Source organism: Balaenoptera musculus, chromosome X (assembly GCF_009873245.2).
Source record: "Balaenoptera musculus isolate JJ_BM4_2016_0621 chromosome X, mBalMus1.pri.v3, whole genome shotgun sequence".
Taxonomy (NCBI): domain Eukaryota; kingdom Metazoa; phylum Chordata; class Mammalia; order Artiodactyla; family Balaenopteridae; genus Balaenoptera; species Balaenoptera musculus.
This window is the reverse complement of record NC_045806.1, coordinates 41,574,666-41,596,282: the sequence shown is the minus strand read 5'-3', so window position 1 is coordinate 41,596,282 and position 21,617 is coordinate 41,574,666. Positions and strand designations below refer to the sequence as shown.

Below are 21,617 nucleotides of genomic sequence, written 5' to 3'. Positions count from 1 at the left end.
GAGATGAGGGCAGGGCAGATCTCCTGGCCCCGCCCAGATTCAGGAAAGAAAGAGATGGGGGATACAGGAACGGACAGAAACAGGGGGATTTTGAGGACCACCCCACCTCAAGGAGGCGTAGACCGAGACAGGAGACTAAATGGGGGAACAGAGAAGCACAGAGAAACTCTGAGATGCCCTGAGAAAGATGTGGTTAGAGGAACAGGTGTGTGAGGAATTCGTAGAGTGTCTCCCTTGCACAGGGCGTTGAGTACAGGACCTCAGCTGAGCAGAGCTCAGCTGTCTGCTCTGGAGCGTAGGTCCGTGGTGAGCGGGTCATGCTGGATTGTCTGATGAAGCATCAGGGCCAGCAGCCCTGCCCGATTCTTCATAGCTGTGCGCACCTTGTGCTCCTGCTCAACCAGGTCTTCCAGCTTGAACAACTGTGGGGGGGCAAGCATGAGAAGGGGCTTCTAGGATTCCATCCCACCCCTCAGCCCCACTCAGCCTTGTAACCTACCATGCGCACGCGCTGTAGGTCCACCTCGGCACGTCTCAGCTTCTCCCAGCAGTAGTGGCTATTGCACAGGCGTTTGGGGAGGCAACAGAAATTACCAGTGGGCTCAAAGACGTTTTCCACTAGTGGGCAACCGCACACTTCACCATCCGGTACCTGTGGGGAAGAATGAAAGATGATGAGGTACGTGAAGGGTGGCAAATGGAGGGTGATCAGGCAGGCAGGATGAAAGGAAGAGGGGAATGGAGGGCAGGCAGGCAGGAAGGAGAGGAATGGGGAGTGACCTAGCAGGGGGGAAGAGAGGAATTCAGTGATTAGGTAAAGAAGAGGGGGCCAAAGGGGGATGATCAATCATGGAGAATGGAGGAAGAAGTTAAGCAGGGATGTAGGAATGGAGGTGATCAGGCAGGAAGGACAGAAGAACAGAAAGAGATCAAACAGGAAGGAGAGGAAGGATGGAGGGGAGGTCTGACAGGGAGAAGTAGATGAATGAGGGTTGGTAAAGCATGGGGGAGGTGAGGAATGAGGCTGGGAGTGTGAAAGGGATGGGGGCTGATCAAACAGGGAAGAAGAAGGGATTTAGGAGATGACAAGCGGTGAGAAGGAGATTGGGGAAGTAAGGCAGGGAGAATAAGAATGGAAGGAAGTCAGAAAGTAAGAAGAGAGGAATTGAGGGTAACCATGCAGGGAGGGAGGGGGGATTGTGGGGTGGTCAGGCAGGGGCTGGGAAAAGAAGGGAGATGAGCAAGCAAGGAGAAGGGAAGAATGGGGAATGGTTATGCAGTGAGGAGCAGAGGAACGGAGGCTGGTCAGGCAGAGGGAGAGAGAAATGTTGGGGGGCGGGGTCAGGCAAGGAGATTATGAATAAATAAACAGGCAGAGAGAAAAGTAAAACTAGAAAGTGATTGGGCAGTGAGGAGGGGGGTGTATGGGAGGTCAGGAAAGGAGGAGGGGATACATAGGGATTGGTCAGGAGGTATGAAGGCAGTCAGGCAGAAGGAAGAAGGAATAGGAGGCAATCAAGCACTGGAGGACGAGAGGAAGAAGGTGGTCAGGTAGGGAGAAGGGGAGGAATGGAGGGCGATGAGGTAGAGAAAGAAAAGTCTCACCTTGGTGTCCTTCGAATGCTCAGGGCATAACACCTGGAGTCGCTTACAGTAGCTCTTACTCTGTGGGTCGTAAACATCACAGAAGAGTCTTGTGGCTCTGGGGAGAGGTGAAAGTGAGGTACTAAGGGTCAGGAGGAGGGTGGTCCCACCCTGAACCCTGCCCACCCTTCGTCCCCAACCCCACCTGTACCCTGCCACTAATCCGCCCACCTCTGTCTCTGAGCCTACCCACATCCTGCCCTTGATCTTGCCCACCCTGCTCCTGACCCTGTCCACATCATGCCTTTGACCCTGGGTAGCACTCACACTCACCCCTCAACGCAAGTGGGGTACAGGGCCCCGAAGGACGATTTGCGCTCATACTGGGGAAAAAAGAGTACAAATGTGAGGAACTATAGACACACACTGCATACCCTCCCATGACAAAGCCCCAAACAACACATTTGTTCCCTGTGGACCCTACGCTCCTGTCTGCTCAGCCAATGTCCCCCCCCTCACCAGTGGCTGATGCCCAAATCTTGGCCCTTTTACTGGGGATGGAAGAAAAGCACAAATGGGTAGAGCCATGGATGTGTGTTGTATTCTCTTCTACAACAAATACCCGGGCACAAAACCTGCCCCCCTCCTCATGGACCCCACCCAGCCAAAAACACCCTTGCCCCATCTGCCCCATCTGCCCCCAGCCAATGCTCCAACCTTGGCGAAGCAGTGCTCCATGTGGCGCAGGGCAACCTGCGTATTGATGGATTTCCCACAGGAGACACAGAAGATCTGCAGGTTGACGCTGTTCCTTTCATATTTGTTGCTCTGCATAGGACAGTAGGGCCAGTAAAGCAGTGCAGAGTGGGGACGGCAGGGCAAGCTATCAGGCACCTTTCTGCTCCACCCCACCCATTCCCACTCACCTCTTCATCTTCGCACACAGCCTGCTGCTTGCCACGCTGAATGATGGCCTCAAGTTCATGGAAATGGCACTCCAACTCCTTCAGGCGGGTGAGGGTGTCCTGCTGTTCACGGTGGATGCACTCGAGCATTTTCTTGTCATGCTCCTCAGCAATGCAAGGGCTCTGCTGCCACTCCTGGATGCGCTGGGGCAGGATCACACGGATGCGGCTGGAAGGGGAGACAGCAAGAAATGGAATGCGTATGTGGGGGCATCAAAATAAGAAGAAATGGATGAGTGACCGAATGGTGGATGTTTAGGATAATGAATGGTAGATGAGTGAATGTTGGTGAATGGGTGATTGGATGGTGGGTGGTTGGGTGGATGGCTAGACAGCTGGGTGGGTAAGTGACTGTTGAGGGTGAATGAGTGGGTCGGTGGATGGAATGTGGATGGCTGGTTCAGCGGGTCGGTGGATGTAAGGGTGGATGGATAGGTGGGTGAGTGGACGAATGGTGGAGGGGTACATAGGTAGCGGGGTAGATGGACTTACAGATGGCATAGATCATGCCCTACTCCATGCCCTACTCTATGCCCTGTTGCTTAACCTCCAGGTGCACTCACTCAGCTGCCAGCTTCATGCCACAGTCGTCCGAGCAGTACTTGGAGCCTGGCCGGGAGGGGTGCACGCAGCCAGGTCCCAGGCACTGCCGCAGTGAGGCTGGGTGCTCGGCATTGGACTGCTGTGGGTCTTCTGACTTTTCCATGCGCTTCTGCTGCTTCTCCTTCTGTGGGACAAGAGTGGTCAAGGCAGGGGAAGGGGAATCAGTGTCAGCCCCCTAACCCTGTACTACTACCCTGCATTCTGCCCCCAACCTCTGCCTCCATGCCCCTCATTCCACCATTTCTGTCACCTTCCTCTCCACTTTTTTCTTCAAATTCTTCTTTTTCTTCATATCCATTGCCTGCTTCTTCAGTGCAGAATCTAGGAATGGAAAGTCCTCAGTGTCATTCATCCAGGGCTGTAGGCTAGGAAAATGCTGACAGGTCTCCCCAATTTGTTTCTTAAATGATCTCTGGACACTCCGTGCCTCCTCTCTCTTCATTGCTGAGCCTCCCTGCCTTCAATGTCCTCATCCTTCCACGCAGGGGCCCTGTCATACACTTATCAGGCTTTGATTGTCAAGAGTCTCGTATATAAAAGTCCTGGTATAAGTTTCAGTACTGAGGCAGGCCTTTTTTAGACAACAGCTAGTGTATGGCCTCCTTTACTGCCGATGGCATTGCCACCACCTGGTACTTCTGGGACAGCTCAGACTTCTGCAGTTGAGGCAGCTGTGATCGAGTGAGCAGTTGTCAGGGGGACCATGGCAAAGTCTCTGAGAGTATCACAGTTAAGAACTGAGGGGCAGGGGCTTCCCTGGTGGCGCAGTGGTTGAGAATCTGCCTGCTGATGCAGGGGACACGGGTTCGAGCCCTGGTCTGGGAAGATCCCACATGCCGCGGACCAACTAGGCCCGTGAGCCACAACTACTGAGCCTGCGCGTCTGGAGCCTGTGCTCCGCAACAAGAGAGGCCACGATAGTGAGAGGCCTGCGCACCACTATGAAGAGTGGCCCCCGCTTGCCACAACTAGAGGAAGCCCTCGCACAGAAACGAAGACCCAACACAGCCAAAAAAAATAAAGAAATAAAGAAATAATAATTAAAGGTGCTAATAATTAAAAAGAAGAAGAAAAAAAAAAAGAACTGAGGGGCAGACCCTCGCACCAGCTCCATTCCCCCATCCATCCTGTGTCCTGGATTCACCGGAGACCAGGGATTATAAGTAGTGTTCCTGTGCTGATGGGAGGAGGGCTCCGGGTCAGCACTAAGTGGGTGGGGATGGGCTCACCCTGCCCCAACACTCCTGGCCTCACCCTCTGGCCACTGTGGCTGGGGCCCACAGCACCTGCCTGGATACACTAGGTCTTGCCTGCCTGGGAATGACTGGCACCACCTGGCCCTGCTTGCCCACCTTATCCAGACACACTTGGCTAGTCCATCTGGCTGCATCTTGCCCAGTCTAATGCATAAGGCCCTGCATATCCACCCAGAAAAGCTAGACTCCACCTCCTTACACTTGCAGGGCTCAGCCTGCCTTGTCCACCCTCCAGGACACACCTGCTACCCTGCTTGCCCTACACCATGGACCCAGACAAGCCTCCTCTGCCCAGCCGGCCCAGCCCCTCAGACATGCTCCGCCCACCTGTCTGTCCTGCCCAGTCTCCCTAGTCTCTTCAGGCTCCACATGCATGACTCTGCCTTCTTGGACACACTCTGTCTTGCCTTAAGGCTCCCAACCCTGTGGGTCCCATGCACTGCCAGGCCCTGCCCCCATCCCAGACTCTCAGCCTCATATACCCCTCCCCACGTCCTGCACATACTCTGTTCTGCCTTACCTCTCACATGCTGAGCCATGCCAAGCCCTGCCCCCTCCCCCGCTTGCACATGCCACGCTGTGCGCTGTCTGCCCTGACTCACTCACCTAGAATAATTTGACAGTCTTTATTCTGAAAACTACTCCTACCTGAACCCAGTAACACCTACTAAAATATATAAATATACAAATGTTTTTAAATGTTTGCGTGCATATGCACACACACGGAAATCATTACTCTCAAAGATTAAAAGAGCAAGCGCACACACAAAGAATACACACGTTTTGGTTAAGACAATTATCAACCAGAGAACACATACTAGTTTCTAGCTACAGATGCAATATTAATAAAAACTGACCCTGGCCTTAGTCTTAAAGGAAGTCTAAACACTTTCCAATGAATAAGCATCACACAGGGCACAGATAAGTTGCGTTAGAAACAAAAGCCTTAACTTTTGAAAATTGAAAAGGCATTTCTAAACTCTTGGTAAAAAAAAAAAAATAACTGAAATTAGAAAATACTTAGAACTTAACAAAAACGAAAACAGTACATCCCCAACTGTGGCCTCCGTTGACAATATAAGAAGACGGAAAATAACAATCTGACCGCTCAACTCAAATTCGAACAAGTGCCCATACTGACTCCAAAGACACCCGTTATCAACCCCCAAATCCCCTTCAATAACCCCCACACCGACCCCTCCAAGTCTCTCTTCAAAGCCCTCACAAGATACTTCAGCGCCCGGAAGGCGCTACGCGGTGGAAAGCTTCAGGGCAGACGAGGTAAAAAAGCTCGCAAAGTGACTTCCGGTCCGGTATCGACCATAGCGCCACCCCTTCCCGAAAGTATTGTGTTTGCACTTGCTCTGGACCCTTAATAACAGAGCTGCTGTACAGCCCAAGGTTTGAAGCAAATGGTTACATAGAAACCATACTGTTATGTGCATGCTGTTCTGTGCACCATAAAGGATACACTCGTCTCTTCTGACACCAGCGCCTCAGTTTCACACATCAGAGTGATCTTCATTGCATTATTGTATGTGGCAGGAAAATTGATCCCCTTATCATCTCCAATTATTTTGAATAATTTCATATTAGTACCATTTTACTATCTGCTATTTAAATCATGAGGTAGGCAATGAGAAAAACAAACAAAAACAAGTAAATCAGCTTTTAGAAGTCGAGAAGGTAGAAAAAGATTTATAGAAAGGCAGGAAAAATAGCAAAATGTAAGAAGGTAGTAATAAGTTCATATTTGAAGTTTATATTTTATTACATAATCAGTAATAAAAAATTGTTAATGGGGTAAACTCTCCAGTTAAAGTCAGAGATTGTCATTTTGGATGAAAATTAACAAGTCTAGCCATATGCTGTTTATGCCAAACCTGGCAAATCATAAAGATACAGAAACGTTTGAAATAAAAGGATGGAAGAAAATTTGCCAGGTACATGCTAATCAAAATAAAGCAAGGTCAATTATATTAATATCAGACTAAAAATACTAAGACAAAAAGTATTAATCGGGGTTGAAAGGGTCATTCCATAATGATTTGATTCACCATGAACATGTAAAAATTCCGATCTTATATAATACATGATTAAAATGATGTAAAATGAAAATAAAGAAAAATATATTAGTAAAAGTAAAACAAAAGTAAAATAGAAAAAATGTTATCATTGTGAAAGATTACAATCACACTGCTCACCTTTCAGGACTCAGCTTTGGCAACACCGTCTGGGAAGCTCTCTCTGCTTCCTTTCCATCTGGATGACCAGCCTCTCTTCTGAATGAATTTATGGACATAATTATATAGCAAGAATGTTTCTTTTATTTTAATCTTGAAATTAAGAAGTAAATGGAGGCATTGTCTGAACCCCTCACACCTGTTTTGTCACACCCATCTTCCTCAACTAGAAATGAAGGCAGGGACAATGTTGGTCTTGGTCACTACTGGTTGCCCAGTGCCCAGCTTACACTGGCTGGGACTGGCTGGACACAAGAGTGTCCAGTAGCCATTGAGGATCAGATGCCTTGCCTGGTGTTGTTGCAAAGTGGCAAATTACTGCAATTTATCTGGCTCCATATTATTCCTTGAAGATAAAAGCAAATAAATGCTGTAATTTACACTAGAGTTGCATTTAACTAATCATCATGTAGAAAAGGAAAGTTCAAAAATGTTAAGATTTTGCTGTTAAGAAGCTATTTTCCTGGTTCGAGCCTTGCCTCTAAAGACAGTATCCCCTGCTAAATCTTTACAGTTTATATCAAATCCAGTTTAGGGATTGGGGCAAGAGGTGAGAAATTCAAGCTGAACTAAGAAGCAGTCTGTGAGCTCTAAAGAAAGCATTACTACCTCTCTATGGCTGTGAATGTTTATAAGCACTACTTGTTTTGTCCAAGCTAATGTTTTAACTTCCCTTTGAGTTATTTTTCACTGTGGCTCATTCAAAGAATCTTGGACAGCGTCTTGCTCTTCACCTCTGACTTCAGACCTACTTCTCCAATATCTCCTGTCTCTTTACTGCTGATTTCTTTCATTCCCAGTTCCACAGCCCTAGTTCAGGTTTCCTGTATTTACATTATAATGAACTCCCACCTCTGAGATGTGGCTGGCTAATCCATTTTGCCTCCAGGGTTGTCTTCCCAAAGGGCCACAGATGAAAAAAATATGTCACCATTCTCCTTGGGAATCTTCCCTGGATTCCCAGGGTATTCAGAATCAGTTCTCCACTCTATGGTGTGCCCATCAAAGTTCTCTATGACAGGGCCTCACTTTCCTGTGATAGACAAATCCTCTTCCCAGGCCCTCCAGGTGTCAAACACTCAGGACATCCTGGATAGTCACTCTCTTGTCAATCCAGCATGGGCTTCCACATTCCAGGCCTTTGCTCAGGCTTGTCCTTCTCTTTTGTTTATTCCTGCTCACCCTTCAAGACTCAGCTTTGGCATCACTGTCTGGGAAGTTCCCTCTACTTCCTTTCCAACCAAGTGACCTGCTTCTCTTCTGAATGCACTTGTGGAAATAGCTATAATAGTGAGTGGTGTTCCTCTTATTTTAGCCTTGGAATTATAAAGGATGGGGGAGAGTTGCCTGTACTTGTTTGTTTTGTATTTGTCTGTTTTTGCCTGTCAACTTCCTGCTTATCTTTCAAGGTTAAGCTCAGGTGCCTGCCCCAGTGGGAAGCCTTCCCCAAACCCCTTGCTCCTCCTTTTTCAGTTTTCTCACAACACCTCTGTCATTCTGCTTTGTGTCACTGTGTGGGTTGCAGGTTTCTCTCCTCTACTAGACAGTTAAGGCAATGCTGGAGTGTGAATGACTCCCAGCCCAGTGTTCCTACCACAGTTGTTGGTGATTCTTGATTTACTTCTTTGGTCTCTTCTGACCTCCCAGATACACTAGATGCTAACTGCTTTCTGAGCAAAAGAGCATATCGTTAGAGACAAACACTAGAATGGCCCTCCAGGTGGGATGAAGGAAGAACGTGAGCCAAGCAAGGAGTAGATACTTTAAATTTAACCTTTCTCTGAAGACTATTTCTTAAAATAAAATTTAAAACTTTGGTTTTTATAACATCCAATATATGAATGTTTTCTTTTATGAATCATGTTAATTTTCTTTTATGAATAATATCTAAAACTCTTTGCTTAACCCAAGGTCACAAAGATTTTCTCATATATTTCCTTCTAGAAGTTTTATAATTTTATATTTTTCTATAGGTCTCTGATCTGTTTGAATTAATTTTTGTATAAAGTGTGAAGTGTAGGTTGAGGTTCATCTTGGTTTTTGTTTCTGTTTTGTTTTTGAGTATGTATTTAAAATATGTATATTCAGTTGCTCCAGAATCATTTATTGAAAAGACAATCCTTTCTCTGTTGAAATGACTTTGCACTTTATTCAAAGATCAGTTGACTAGAGGAGGATTCTGAGAAGATGGAGGAGTAGGAAGTACCAGAAATCTGACTCCCACCTAAACAACAACTGCACTGACAGTTACTCTGATGTAACTATTTTGGAACTCTAGAGAAGAGAGAAAGAGGCAGAGAGAATATTTAAAGAAATAATGGCCCCAAATTCCCTAATTTGATGAAAGATATGAATATAAACATCCAAGAAGCTCAACGAACTCTAAGTAAGATTTACTCAAAGAGAGCTACACAAAGACACATTATAAGTGGTCAAAAGGCAAAGACAAAGAATTTTGAAAGCAATCCACAGTAAGATCATGAGCAGATTTCTCATTAGAAACTTTGGAGGCCAGAAGGCAGTGGGCTGATATATTCAAAATGTTATGAGAGAAAAAAAACTGCCAACCAAGAATCTTATATCCAGCAAAACTGTCCTTCAGATGTGAGGGAGAAATTAAGATAATACCAGATAAACTAAAGTTGAGAGAGTTCATTACCACTAGGCCTGCCCTGCAAGAAATGATAAAGGGAGTCCTGAAGGTTGAAATGAAAGGACAATAGAGAGTAATTTGAAGCCATATGAAAAAATAAAGATCTCAGTAAAGGTAAATACATGGACAATTATAAAAGGCAGCATTATTGTAACAATGGTGCATAACCACACTGTTTGTTTTCTACATGATTTAAGAGACTAATACATTAAAAAAAGCAATTATTAATCTAGAAGCTACTATTATTATAACTTTGGTTTGTAACTCCACATTTTGTTATCTACATAATTTGACAGGCTAATGCATTTTTAAAAAATTTTTAGCTTAAGTTTTTGAACACTCAATGTATAAAGAAGTAATTTTGTGAAATCAACAACTGAAAGAGGTGGGGATGGGGCTATTAAAGGAGAAATTTGTATATGTTACTGAAATTAAGCTGGTATAAATTCAAATTAGAGTGTAATAACTTTAGGATGTTAAATGAAACCCCCATGGTAACCACAAAGAAAATTGCTATAAAATATACACAAAAGGAAATAAGAAAGGAATTTTAAAATTTCACTACCAAAAAAAAAAAAAAAACCCCAACAACTAAATACAAAAGAAGACAGTGTTGCAGGAGAGGAGGGACAGAAAGCTAAAAGACATACAGAAAACAAATGCCAAAATGGAAGTAAGTCCCTCCTTATCAGTAATTGTTTTAATGTAAATGGATTAAACTCCCCAATCAAAAGATAGAGATTGGCAGAAAGGATTTTTTTCAAAAAAGTGATCCAACTGTATGGGGTCTACAAGAAATTCATTTTAGATCCCCGAACACTAATAGGTTGAAAGTGAAAGTATGTAAAAGGTTATTCCATGCATAATAACCAAAAGAGAGCAGGGATGGCTATACTAATATCAGACTAATAAATTTTAAGTCAAAAACTCTTGACAAGCGACAAAGAAGGACATTATATATTAATAAAAAGTTCAAAACAGTGAGAATATATAACAATTATAAACATTTACACAGCTAATAACAGACCATCAAAATATATGAAGCAAAAATTTACAGAATTGAATGGAGAAATAGACAGTTCTACAATAATAGTTGGAGACTTCAGTACTCTACTCGCAATAATGAATACAATAACCAGACAAAAGATAACTAAGGAAACAGAGGACATGAACAACACAATAAACAAACTCGATCTAACAGACATATACAGAACACTCTACCCACTACAGCAGAATACACATCCTTCTCAAGTGTACATGGGACATATTCCAGGATAGACCACATGTTAGGCCACAGATTAAACCTCAATATTTTCTAAAAGTTAGATATCATACAGAGTATCTTTTCTAAAAACAGTGGGAATGGGCATCATCAGAAAATCTACAAGCAACAAATGCTGGAGAGGGTGTGGAGAAAAGGGAACCCTCTTGCACTGTTGGTGGGAATGTAAGTTGATACAGCCACTGTGGAGAACAGTATGGAGGTTCCTTAAAAAACTAAAAATAGAACTACCATATGACCCAGCAATCCCACTACTGGGCATATACCCAGAGAAAACTATAATTCAAAAAGACACATGCACCCCAATGTTCATTGCAGCACTATTTACAATAGCCAGGGCATGGAAGCAACCTGAATGCCCATCGACAGTCAAATGGATAAAGAAGATGTGGTACATATATACAATGGAATATTACTCAGCCATAAAAAGGAATGAAATTGGGTAATTTGTAGAGACGTGGATGGACCTAGAGACTGTCATACAGAGTGAAGTAAGGCAGAAAGAAAAACAAATATCATATATTAATGTATATATGTGGAATCTAGAAAAATGGTACAGATTAACTGGTTTGCAAGGCAGAAATAGAGACACAGATGTAGAGAACAAACGTATGGACACCAAGGGAGGAAAGTGGGGTGGGGGGTGGTGGTGGTGGGATGAATTGGGAGATTGGGATCGACATATATACACTAATATGTATAAAATAGATAACTAATAAGAACCTGCTGTATAAAAAATAATAATAAAATAAAATATTAAAAAAATAAATAAAACAATGGGATGAAATTAGAGATCAATAACAGAAAGAAAATGGGAAAGTTCAGAAATCTGTGGAAGCTAAACAACACACTTTTTTTTTTAAACATCTTTATTGAAGTATAATTGCCTTACAATGGTGTGTTAGCTTCTGCTTTATAACAAAGTGAATCAGTTATACATATACAATATGTTCCCATTTCTCTTCCCTCTTGCATCTCCCTCCCTCCCACCCTCCCCATCCCACCCCTCTAGGTGGTCACAAAGCACCGAGCTGATCTCCCTGTGCTATGCGGCTGCTTCCCACTAGCTATCTATTTTACATTTGGTAGTGTATATATGTCCATGACACTCTCTTACCCTGTCACATCTCACCCCAACCCCTCCCCATATCCTCAAGTCCATTCTCTAGTAGGTCTGTGTCTTTATTCCCATCTTGCCACTAGGTTCTTCATGGTCTTTTTTTTTTTCCCTTAGATTCCGTATATATGTGTTAGCATACTGTATTTGTTTTTCTCTTTCTGACTTACTTCACTCTGTATGACAGACTCTAACTCCATCCACCTCATTACAAATACCTCCATTTCATTTCTTTTTATGGCTGAGTAATATTCCATTGTATATATGTGCCACATCTTCTTTATCCATTCATCTGTCGATGGACATTTAGGTTGCTTCCATGTCCTGGCTATTGTAAATAGAGCTGCAATGAACATTTTGGTACATGACTCTTTTTGACCTATGGTTTTCTCAGGGTATATGCCCAGTAGTGGGATTGCTGGGTCGTATGGTAGTTCTATTTGTAGTTTTTTAAGGAACCTCCATACTGTATCAATTTACATTCCCACCAACAGTGCAAGAGTGTTCCCTTTCCTCCACAACCTCTCCAGCATTTATTGTTTGTAAAGTTTTTGATGATGGCCATTCTGACCGGTGTGAGATGATACCTCATTATAGTTTTGATTTCCATTTCTCTAATGGTTAGTGATGTTGAGCATTCTTTCATGTGTCTGTAGGCCATCTGTATATCTTCTTTGGAGAAATGTCTATTTAGGTCTTCTGCCCATTTTTGGATTGGGTTGTTCGTTTTTTTGTTATTGAGCTGCATGAGCTGCTTGTAAATCTTGGAGATTAATCCTTTGTCAGTTGCTTCATTTGCAAATATTTTCTCCCATTCTGATGGTTGTCTTTTGGTCTTGTTTATGGTTTCCTTTGCTGTGCAAAGGCTTTTAAGTTTCATTAGGTCCCATTTGTTTATTTGTGTTCTTTTTTCCATTTCTCTGGGAGCTGGGTCAAAAAGAATCTTGCTGTGATGTATCTCATAGAGTGTTCTGCCTATGTTTTCCTCTAAGAGTTTGATAGTGTCTGGCCTTACACTTAGGTCTTTAATCCATTTGGAGTTTATTTTTGTGCATGGTGTCAGGGAGTGTTCTAATTTCATACTTTTACATGTACCTGTCCAATTTTCCCAGCACCACTTATTGAAGAGACTGTCTTTTCTCCACTGTATATGCTTGCCTCCTTTATCAAAGATAAGGTGACCATATGTGTGTGGGTTTATCTCTGGGCTTTCTATCCTGTTCCATTGATCTATATTTCTGTTTTTGTGTCAGTACCAAACTGTCTTGATTACTGAAGCTTTGTAGTATAGTCTGAAGTCAGGGAGCCTGATTCCCCCAGCTCCATTTTTCGTTCTCAAGATTGCTTTGGCTATTCGGGGTCTTTTGTGTTTCCATACAAATTGTGAAATTTTTGGTTCTAGTTCTGTGAAAAATGCCAGTGGTAGTTTGATAGGGATTGCATTGAATCTGTAGATTGCTTTGGGTAGTAGAGTCATTTTCACAATGTTGATTCTTCCAATCCAGGAACATGGTATATCTCTCCATCTGTTTGTATCATCTTTAATTTCTTTCATCAGTGTCTTATAATTTTCTGCATACAGGTCTTTTGTCTCCTTAGGTAGGTTTATTCCTAGATATTTTAGTCTTTTTGTTGCAATGGTAAACGGGAGTGTTTTCTTAATTTCACTTTCAGATTTTTCGTCATTAGTGTATAGAAATGTAAGAGATTTCTGTGCATTAATTTTGTATCCTGCTACTTTACCAAATTCATTGATTAGCTCTAGGAGTTTTCTGGTAGCATCTTTAGGATTCTCTATGTATAGTATCATGTCATCTGCAAATAGTGACAGCTTTACTTCTTCTTTTCCGATTTGGATTCCTTTTATTTCTTTTTCTTCTCTGATTGCTGTGGCTAACACTTCCAAAACTATGTTGAATAATAGTGGTGAGAGTGGGCAACCTTGTCTTGTTCCTGATCTTAGTGGAAATGGTTTCAGTTTTTCACCATTGAGGACAATGTTGGCTGTGGGTTTGTCATATATGGCCTTTATTATGTTGAGGAAAGTTCCCTCTATGCCTACTTTCTGCAGGGCTTTTATCATAAATGGGTGTTGAATCTTGTCAAAAGCTTTTTCTGCATCTATTGAGATGATCATATGGTTTTTCTCCTTCAATTTGTTAATATGGTGTATCACATTGATTGATTTGCATATATTGAAGAATCCTTGCATTCCTGGGATAAATCCCACTTGATCGTGCTGTATGATCCTTTTAATGTGTTGTTGGATTCTGTTTGCCAGTATTTTGTTGAGGATTTTTGCATCTATATTCATCAGTGATATTGGTCTGTAATTTTCATTTTTTGTAGTATCTTTGTCTGGTTTTGGTATCAGGGTGATGGTGGCCTCATAGAATGAGTTAGGGAGTGTTCCTTCCTCTGCAATTTTTTGGAAGAGTTTGAGAAGGATGGTTGTTAGCTCTTCTCTAAATGTTTGATAGAATTCACCTGTGAAGCCATCTGGTCCTGGACTTTTGTTTGTTGGAAGATTTTTAATCACAGTTTCAATTTCAGTGCTTGTGATTGGTCTGTTCATATTTTCTATTTCTTCCTGGTTCAGTCTCGGCAGTTTGTGCATTTCTAAGAATCTGTCCATTTCTTCCAGGTTGTCCATTTTATTGGCATAGAGTTGCTTGTAGTAATCTCTCATGATCTTTTGTATTTCTGCAGTGTCAGTGGTTACTTCTCCTTTTTCATTTCCAATTCTATTGATTTGAGTCTTCTCCCTTTTTCTCTTGATGAGTCTGGCTAATGGTTTATCAATTTTGTTTATCTTCTCAAAGAACCAGCTTTTAGTTTCATTGATTTTTGCTATTGTTTCCTTCATTTCTTTTTCATTTATTTCTGACGTAATCTTTATGATTTCTTTCCTTCTGCTGGCTTTGGGGTTTTTTTGTTCTTCTTTCTCTAATTGCTTTAGGTGCAAGGTTAGGTTGTTTATTCGAGATGTTTCCTGTTTCTTGAGGTAGGCTTGTATTGCTATAAACTTCCCTCTTAGCACTGCTTTTGCTGCGTCCCATAGGTTTTGGTTTGTCGTATCTCCATTGTCATTTGTTTCTAGGTATTTTCTGATTTCCCCTTTGATTTCTTCAGTGATCACTTCGTTATTAAGTAGTGTATTGTGTAGCCTCCATGAACAACACACTTTTAAGCAACCAATGGATCAATAAAGAAATCACAAGGGAAATTAGGAAATACTTAGAGACAAATGAAAAAGAAAACATAACATATAAAAGCTTATGGAGGACTTCCCTAGTGGTGCAGTGGTTAAGAATCTGCCCGCCAATGCAGGGGACACGGGTTCAATCCCTGGTCCGGGAAGATCCCACATGCCATGGAGCAACTAAGCCCGTGCACCACAACTACTGAGTCAGCACTCTAGAGCCCATGAGCCACAACTACTGAGCCTGCGCACCACAACTACTGAAGCCCGTGCACCCTAGAGCCCGCATACCGCAACTACTGAGCCTGCGTGCTGCAACTACTGAAGCCTGGTGCCTAGAGCCCCTGCCCTGCAACAAGAGAAGCCACCACAATGAGAAGCCTGCACACTGCAACAAAGAGTAGCCCCTGCTTGCCACAACAAAAGAAAGCCTGTGCACAGCAACAAAGACCCAACACAGCCCAAAAATAATTAAAATTTAAAAAAAGAAAAGCTTACATGACACTGTGAAAGCAATGTTAAGGGATAATTTATAGCTATAAACACATTAAAAAACAAGAAAGATCTCAAGTCAACATCTAACTTTACAACTTAAGGAACCTGTACAAGAGGAAAAAATTAAACCCAAAGCTAGCAGAAGGAAGGAAATAATAAAGATTAGAGATAAATGAAATAGAGAATAGAAAAGTGATAGAAAAGCAACAAAACCCAAAGCTGATTCTTGAAAAGATCAACAAAATTGATAAACATTTAGCTAGATGGACTAAGAAAGAAACAGAGGATCCAAATTACTAAAATCAAAAATGAAAGTGAGTACATTACTACTAATTCTACAGAAATAAAAAGAATTAAAAGAGAGTACTCTGAGCAATTGTATGCCAACAAATTGGATAACCTAAATGAAATGCACAAATTCCTAGAAAAACAAAGCCTACCAAGACTAAACCATGAAGAAATAGAAAATCTGAAGAGACCAATAATTAGTAAAAAGATTGAATCAGCAACCAAAAATCTCCCAAGAAAGGAAATCCCTGGGCCTAATAGCTTTCCCAATGAATTCTACCAAACATTTAAAGAAAAACTAACATCATTCCTTCTCAAGCTTTTCAAAAAAAAAATTGAAGAGTAGGGAATGTTCCCTAACTCATTCTATGAGGCCAGCCTTATGCTGATCCCAAAGCCAGACAGACACTACAAGAAAAAAAATCAATCACAGACCAAAATCCCATATGAACATTGATGCAAAAATCGTCAACATAGCTCTACCCACCATGAGAGCCTCCCATCAAGCCTCTTAGATAGCCTCAACCACCAGAGGGCAGACAGCAGAAGCAAGAAAAACTATAATCCTGCAGCCTGTGGAACAAAAACCACATTCACAGAAAGATAGACAAGATCAAAAGGCAGAGGGCTACATACCAGATGAAGGAACAAGATAAAACCCCAGAAAAACAACTAAATGAAGTGGAGATAGGCAACCTTCCAGAAAAAGAATTCAGAATAATGATAGTGAAGATGATCCAGGACCTCAGAATAAGAATGGAGGCAAAGATCAAGAAGATGCAAGAAATCTTTAACAAAGACCTAGAAGAATTAAAGAACAAACAAACAGAGATGACCAATACAATAACTGAAATGAAAACTACACTAGAAGGAATCAATAGCAGAATAACTGAGGCAGAAGAACGGATAAGTGACCTGGAAGACAGAATCGTGGAATTCACTGCTGCGGAACAGACTAAAGAAAAAAGAATGAAAAGAAATGAAGACAGCCTAAGAGACCTCTGGGACAACATTAAACGCAACAACATTCGCATTATAGGGGTCCCAGAAGGAGAAGAGAGAGAGAAAGCACCAGAGAAAATATTTGAAGAGATTATAATCGAAAACTTCCCTAACATGGGAAAGGAAATAGCCACCCAAGTCCAGGAAGCACAGCGAGTCCCATACAGGATAAACCCAAGGAGAAACACGCCGAGACACATAGTAATCAAATTGGCAAAAATTAAAGACAAAGAAAAATTATTGAAAGCAGCAAGGGAAAAATGACAAATAACATACAAGGGAACTCCCATAAGGTTAACAGCTGATTTCTCAGCAGAAACTCTACAAGCCAGAAGGGAGTGGCATGATATACTTAAAGTGATGGAAGGGAAGTACCTACAACCAAGATTACTCTACCCGGCAAGGATCTCATTCAGATTTGATGGAGAAATCAAAAGCTTTACAGACAAGCAAAAGCTAAGAGAATTCAGCACCACCAAACCAGCTCTACAACAAATGCTAAAGGAACTTCTCTAAGTGGGAAACACAAGAGAAGAAAAGGACCTACAAAAACAAACCCAAAACAATTAAGAAAATGGTCATAGGAACATACATATCGATAATTACCTTAAACGTGAATGGATTAAATGCTCCAACCAAAAGACACAGGCTTGCTGAATGGATACAAAGACAAGACCCCTATATATGCTGTCTACAAGAGACCCACTTCAGACCTAGGGACACATACAGACTGAAAGTGAGGGGATGGAAAAAGATATTCCATGCAAATGGAAATCAAAAGAAAGCTGGAGTAGCTATACTCATATCAGATAAAATAGACTTTAAACTAAAGAATGTTACAAGAGACAAGGAAGGACAGTACATAATGATCAAGGGATCAATCCAAGAAGAAGATATAACAATTATAAATATATATGCACCCAACACAGGAGCACCTCAATACATAAGGCAACTGCTAATAGCTATAAAAGAGGAAATCGACAATAACACAATAATAGTGGGGGACTTTAACACCTCACTTACACCAGTGGACAGATCATCCAAAATGAAAATAAATAAGGAAACACAAGCTTTAAATGGCACAATAGACCAGATAGATTTAATTGATATTTATAGGACATTCCATCCAAAAACAGCAGATTACACTTTCTTCTCAAATGCGCACGGAACATTCTCCAGGATAGATCACATCTTGGGTCACAAATCAAGCCTCAGTAAATTTACGAAAATCGAAATCATATCAAGCATCTTTTCTGACCACAACGCTATGAGATTAGAAATCAATTATAGGGAAAAAAACGTAAAAAACACAAACACATGGAGGCTAAACAATACGTTACTAAATAACCAAGAGATCACTGAAGAAATCAAAGAGGAAATCAAAAAATACCTAGAGACAAATGACAATGAACACACGATGATCCAAAACCTATGGGATGCAGCAAAAGCAGTTCTAAGAGGGAAGTTTATAGCTATACAAGCCTACCTAAAGAAACAAGAAAAATCTCAAATAAACAATCTAACCTTACACCTAAAGGAACTACAGAAAGAAGAACAAACAAAACCTAAAGTTAGCAGAAGGAAAGAAATCATAAAGATCAGAACGGAAATAAATGAAATAGAAACAAAGAAAACAATAGCAAAGATCAATAAAACTAAAAGCTGGTTCTTTGAGAAGATAAACAAAATTGATAAGGCATTAGCCAGACTCATCAAGAAAAAGAGGGAGAGGACTCAAATCAATAAAATTAGAAATGAAAAAGGAGAAGTTACAACAGACACCGCAGAAATACAAAACATCCTAAGAGACTACTACAAGCAACTCTATGCCAATAAAATGGACAACCTGGAAGAAATGGACAAATTCTTAGAAAGGTATAACCTTCCAAGACTGAACCAGGAAGAAACAGAAAATATGAACAGACCAATCACAAGTAATGAAATTGAAACTGTGATTAAAAATCTTCCAACAAACAAAAGTCCAGGACCAGATGGCTTCACAGGTGAATTCTATCAAACATTTAGAGAAGAGCTAACACCCATCCTTCTCAAACTCTTCCAAAAAATTGCAGAGGAAGGAACACTCCCTAACTCATTCTATGAGGCCACCATCACCCTGATACCAAAACCAGACAAAGATACTACAAAAAATGAAAATTACAGACCAATATCACTGATGAATATAGATGCAAAAATCCTCAACAAAATACTGGCAAACAGAATCCAACAACACATTAAAAGGATCATACAGCACGATCAAGTGAGATTTATCCCAGGAATGCAAGGATTCTTCAATATATGCAAATCAATCAATGTGATACACCATATTAACAAATTGAAGAATAAAAACCATATGATCATCTCAATAGATGCAGAAAAAGCTTTTGACAAAATTCAACACCCATTTATGATAAAAACTCTCCAGAAAGTGGGCATAGAGGGAACTTTCCTCAACATAATAAAGGCCATGAAAAAAATCGTCAACAAACTAAATTAACAGCATATTAGGATTATACAACATGATCAAGTGGGATTTATTTCTGTAATGCATGGTTGGCTCAACATGAAAACTGAACAATGTAATATACCAACTTAAGAAAATGAAAGGGCAAAAAGCCAAATGGTCATTTCAATTGATGGAGAAAAAGCATTTGACAAAATTCAACACTCTTTCATGATAAAAAAAAACTCAACAACTAGGAATCGAAGGAAACTACCTCAACATAGTAAGATTCATATATGAAAAACCCACAGAAAATACCATACTCAGTGGTAAAATACTGAAAACTTTCTCTAAGATCAGACACAAGGCAAGGATGCCCACCTTTGCTTCTATTCAACATAATAGTGGAAGTCCTGACCAGAGCAATTAGGCAAGAAAAAGAAATAAAAGGCATATAAATTGGAAAAGAAGAAGTAAAATGATCTCTGTTCACAGATAATATGTTCTTATATGTAGAAAACCCTAGATTCCATAGAGACACCAAAAAAAAAAAAATACCCTGTTAGAACTAATACACAAATTCAGCAAAGTAGCAAGACATAAGGTCAACACACAAAAATCAGTTGCATTTGTATACACTAACAATGAACAATCCAAAAAGGAAATTTAAAAAACAATTGCATTTATAATATCAAAAGAATAAAAATATTTAGGAATTAACTTAACCAAGGAAGTTAAAAGATTTGTACAATGAAAACTACAAAACATTTCTGAAAGAAAATAAAGACATAAATAAATGGAAAAATAACCCATGTTCATAGATTAGAAAACTTAACATAGTTAAGATGTCAATACTGATCTAGATTCAATGCAATTCTTATCAAAATCCCAAATTTTTTTCACACAAAAAAATCCTAAAATTCATATAGAATCTCAAGGAACCTTGAATAGCCAAACAATCTTGAAAAAGAAGAACAAAACTGGACGACTCACATTTCCTGATTTCAGTCTTACTACAAAGGTACAGTAATCAAAACAACATGGTACTGGCATAAAGACAAACATATAAGCCAATGGAATAGAACAGAGAATCCAGAAATAAACCCTTGTATATATGATAAAATGATTTTTGAGAAGGCTATCAAGACCATTCCGTGGGGGAAAAACAGCCATTTCAACAAATGGTGCTGGGAAAACTGAATATCCACATGCGAAAGAATAAAGTTGGATCCTTACCTAACACCATATAAAAAAATTAACTCAAAATGGATCCATGACCTAAATGTAAGATCTAAAACTCTAAGAACATAGGGCAAACACTTCACAACATTAGATTCGGCAATGGTTTCTTGGGTATGACACCAAAAGCATAGGCAACAACAACAACCAAAAAAAAATTTGACAAATTGAACTTCATGAAAATTTAAAATTTTTGTGCATCAAAAGACACTATCAGGGCTTCCTTGGTGGCGCAGTGGTTAAGAATCCACCTGCCAAAAAACAAAAAAATCAAAAAAAAGAATCCACCTGCCAATGCATGGGACATGGGTTCAAGCCCTGGTCAAGGAAGATTCCACATGCCACGGAGCAACTAAGCCCATGTGCCACAACTAATGAGCCTGTGCTCTAGAGCATGCAAGCCACAACTATTGAGCCCACGTGCCACAATTACTGAAGCCCGTGCCTAGAGCCCGGGCTCCACAACAAGAGAAGCCACCACAATGAGAAGCCTGTGCACCGCAACAAAGAGTAGCCCCTGCTCGCCGCAACTAGAGAAAGCCCACACACAGCACGAAGACCCAATGCAGCCAAAAATAAATAAATAAATTTTAAAAAAAGACACTATCAATAGAGCGAAAAAGGCAACACACAAAATGGGTGAAAATATTTGCAAATCGTATATCTGATAAGGGATTAATATCCAGAATATATAGAGAACTCCTAAAACTCAACAACAAAACAACCCAATTAAAAAGTGGGTATGGGGCTTCCCTGGCAGTCCAGTGGTTAAGACTTTGTGCTTCCAATGCAAGGGTCGCGGGTTTGATCCCTGGTCAGGGAACTAAGATCCCGTATGCTGCACGGTGTGGCCAAAAAAAAAAAAGTGGGCAGAGGACCTGAATAGACATTTTCCAAGGAAGACACACAGATGGACAACAGGCACATGAAAATACACTCAACATCACTAATTGTTAGAGAAATGCAAATCAAAACTACATGTAGGGCTTCCCTGGTGGCGCAGTGGTTGAGAATCTGCCTGCCAATGCAGGGGACACGGGTTCGAGCCCTGGTCTGGGAAGATCCCACATGCCGCGGAGCAACTAAGCCCGTGAGCCACAATTACTGAGCCTGCGCGTCTGGAGCCTGTGCCCTGCAACAAGAGAGGCCGCGATAGTGAGAGGCCCACGCACCGCGATGAAGCGTGGCCCCCGCTTGCCGCAACTAGAGAAAGCCCTCCCACAGAAACGAAGACCCAACACAGCC

General features: G+C 41.2%; 1 protein-coding gene across 1 annotated transcript; it reads right to left on the bottom strand.

Annotated features, from left to right (window-relative positions):
* Positions 1–275: 275 nt before the first annotated feature.
* Positions 276–3,594, bottom strand: LOC118888278 (CXXC-type zinc finger protein 1-like). The gene is made up of 8 exons (XM_036839268.1): positions 3,403–3,594; positions 3,113–3,276; positions 2,511–2,718; positions 2,302–2,412; positions 1,918–1,967; positions 1,606–1,702; positions 500–652; positions 276–422 (listed from the first exon to the last, which is right to left on the bottom strand). The coding sequence occupies exons 1-8, from the start codon at positions 3,592–3,594 to the stop codon at positions 276–278; spliced, it is 1,122 nt and encodes a 373-aa protein (XP_036695163.1).
* Positions 3,595–21,617: the final 18,023 nt, after the last annotated feature.

Excerpts from the sequence above, each read along its gene's own strand:
- LOC118888278 (XM_036839268.1), bottom strand. The coding sequence starts at position 3,594 with ATGAAGAGAGAGGAGGCACGGAGTGTCCAGAGATCATTTAAGAAACAA. Across the intron at positions 2,413-2,510 it reads CTGTGTGCGAAGATGAAGAG|AGCAACAAATATGAAAGGAA; the intron begins GTGAGTGGGAAT and ends TGTCCTATGCAG. Across the intron at positions 423-499 it reads ACCTACAGCGCGTGCGCATG|TTGTTCAAGCTGGAAGACCT; the intron begins GTAGGTTACAAG and ends GCCCCCCCACAG.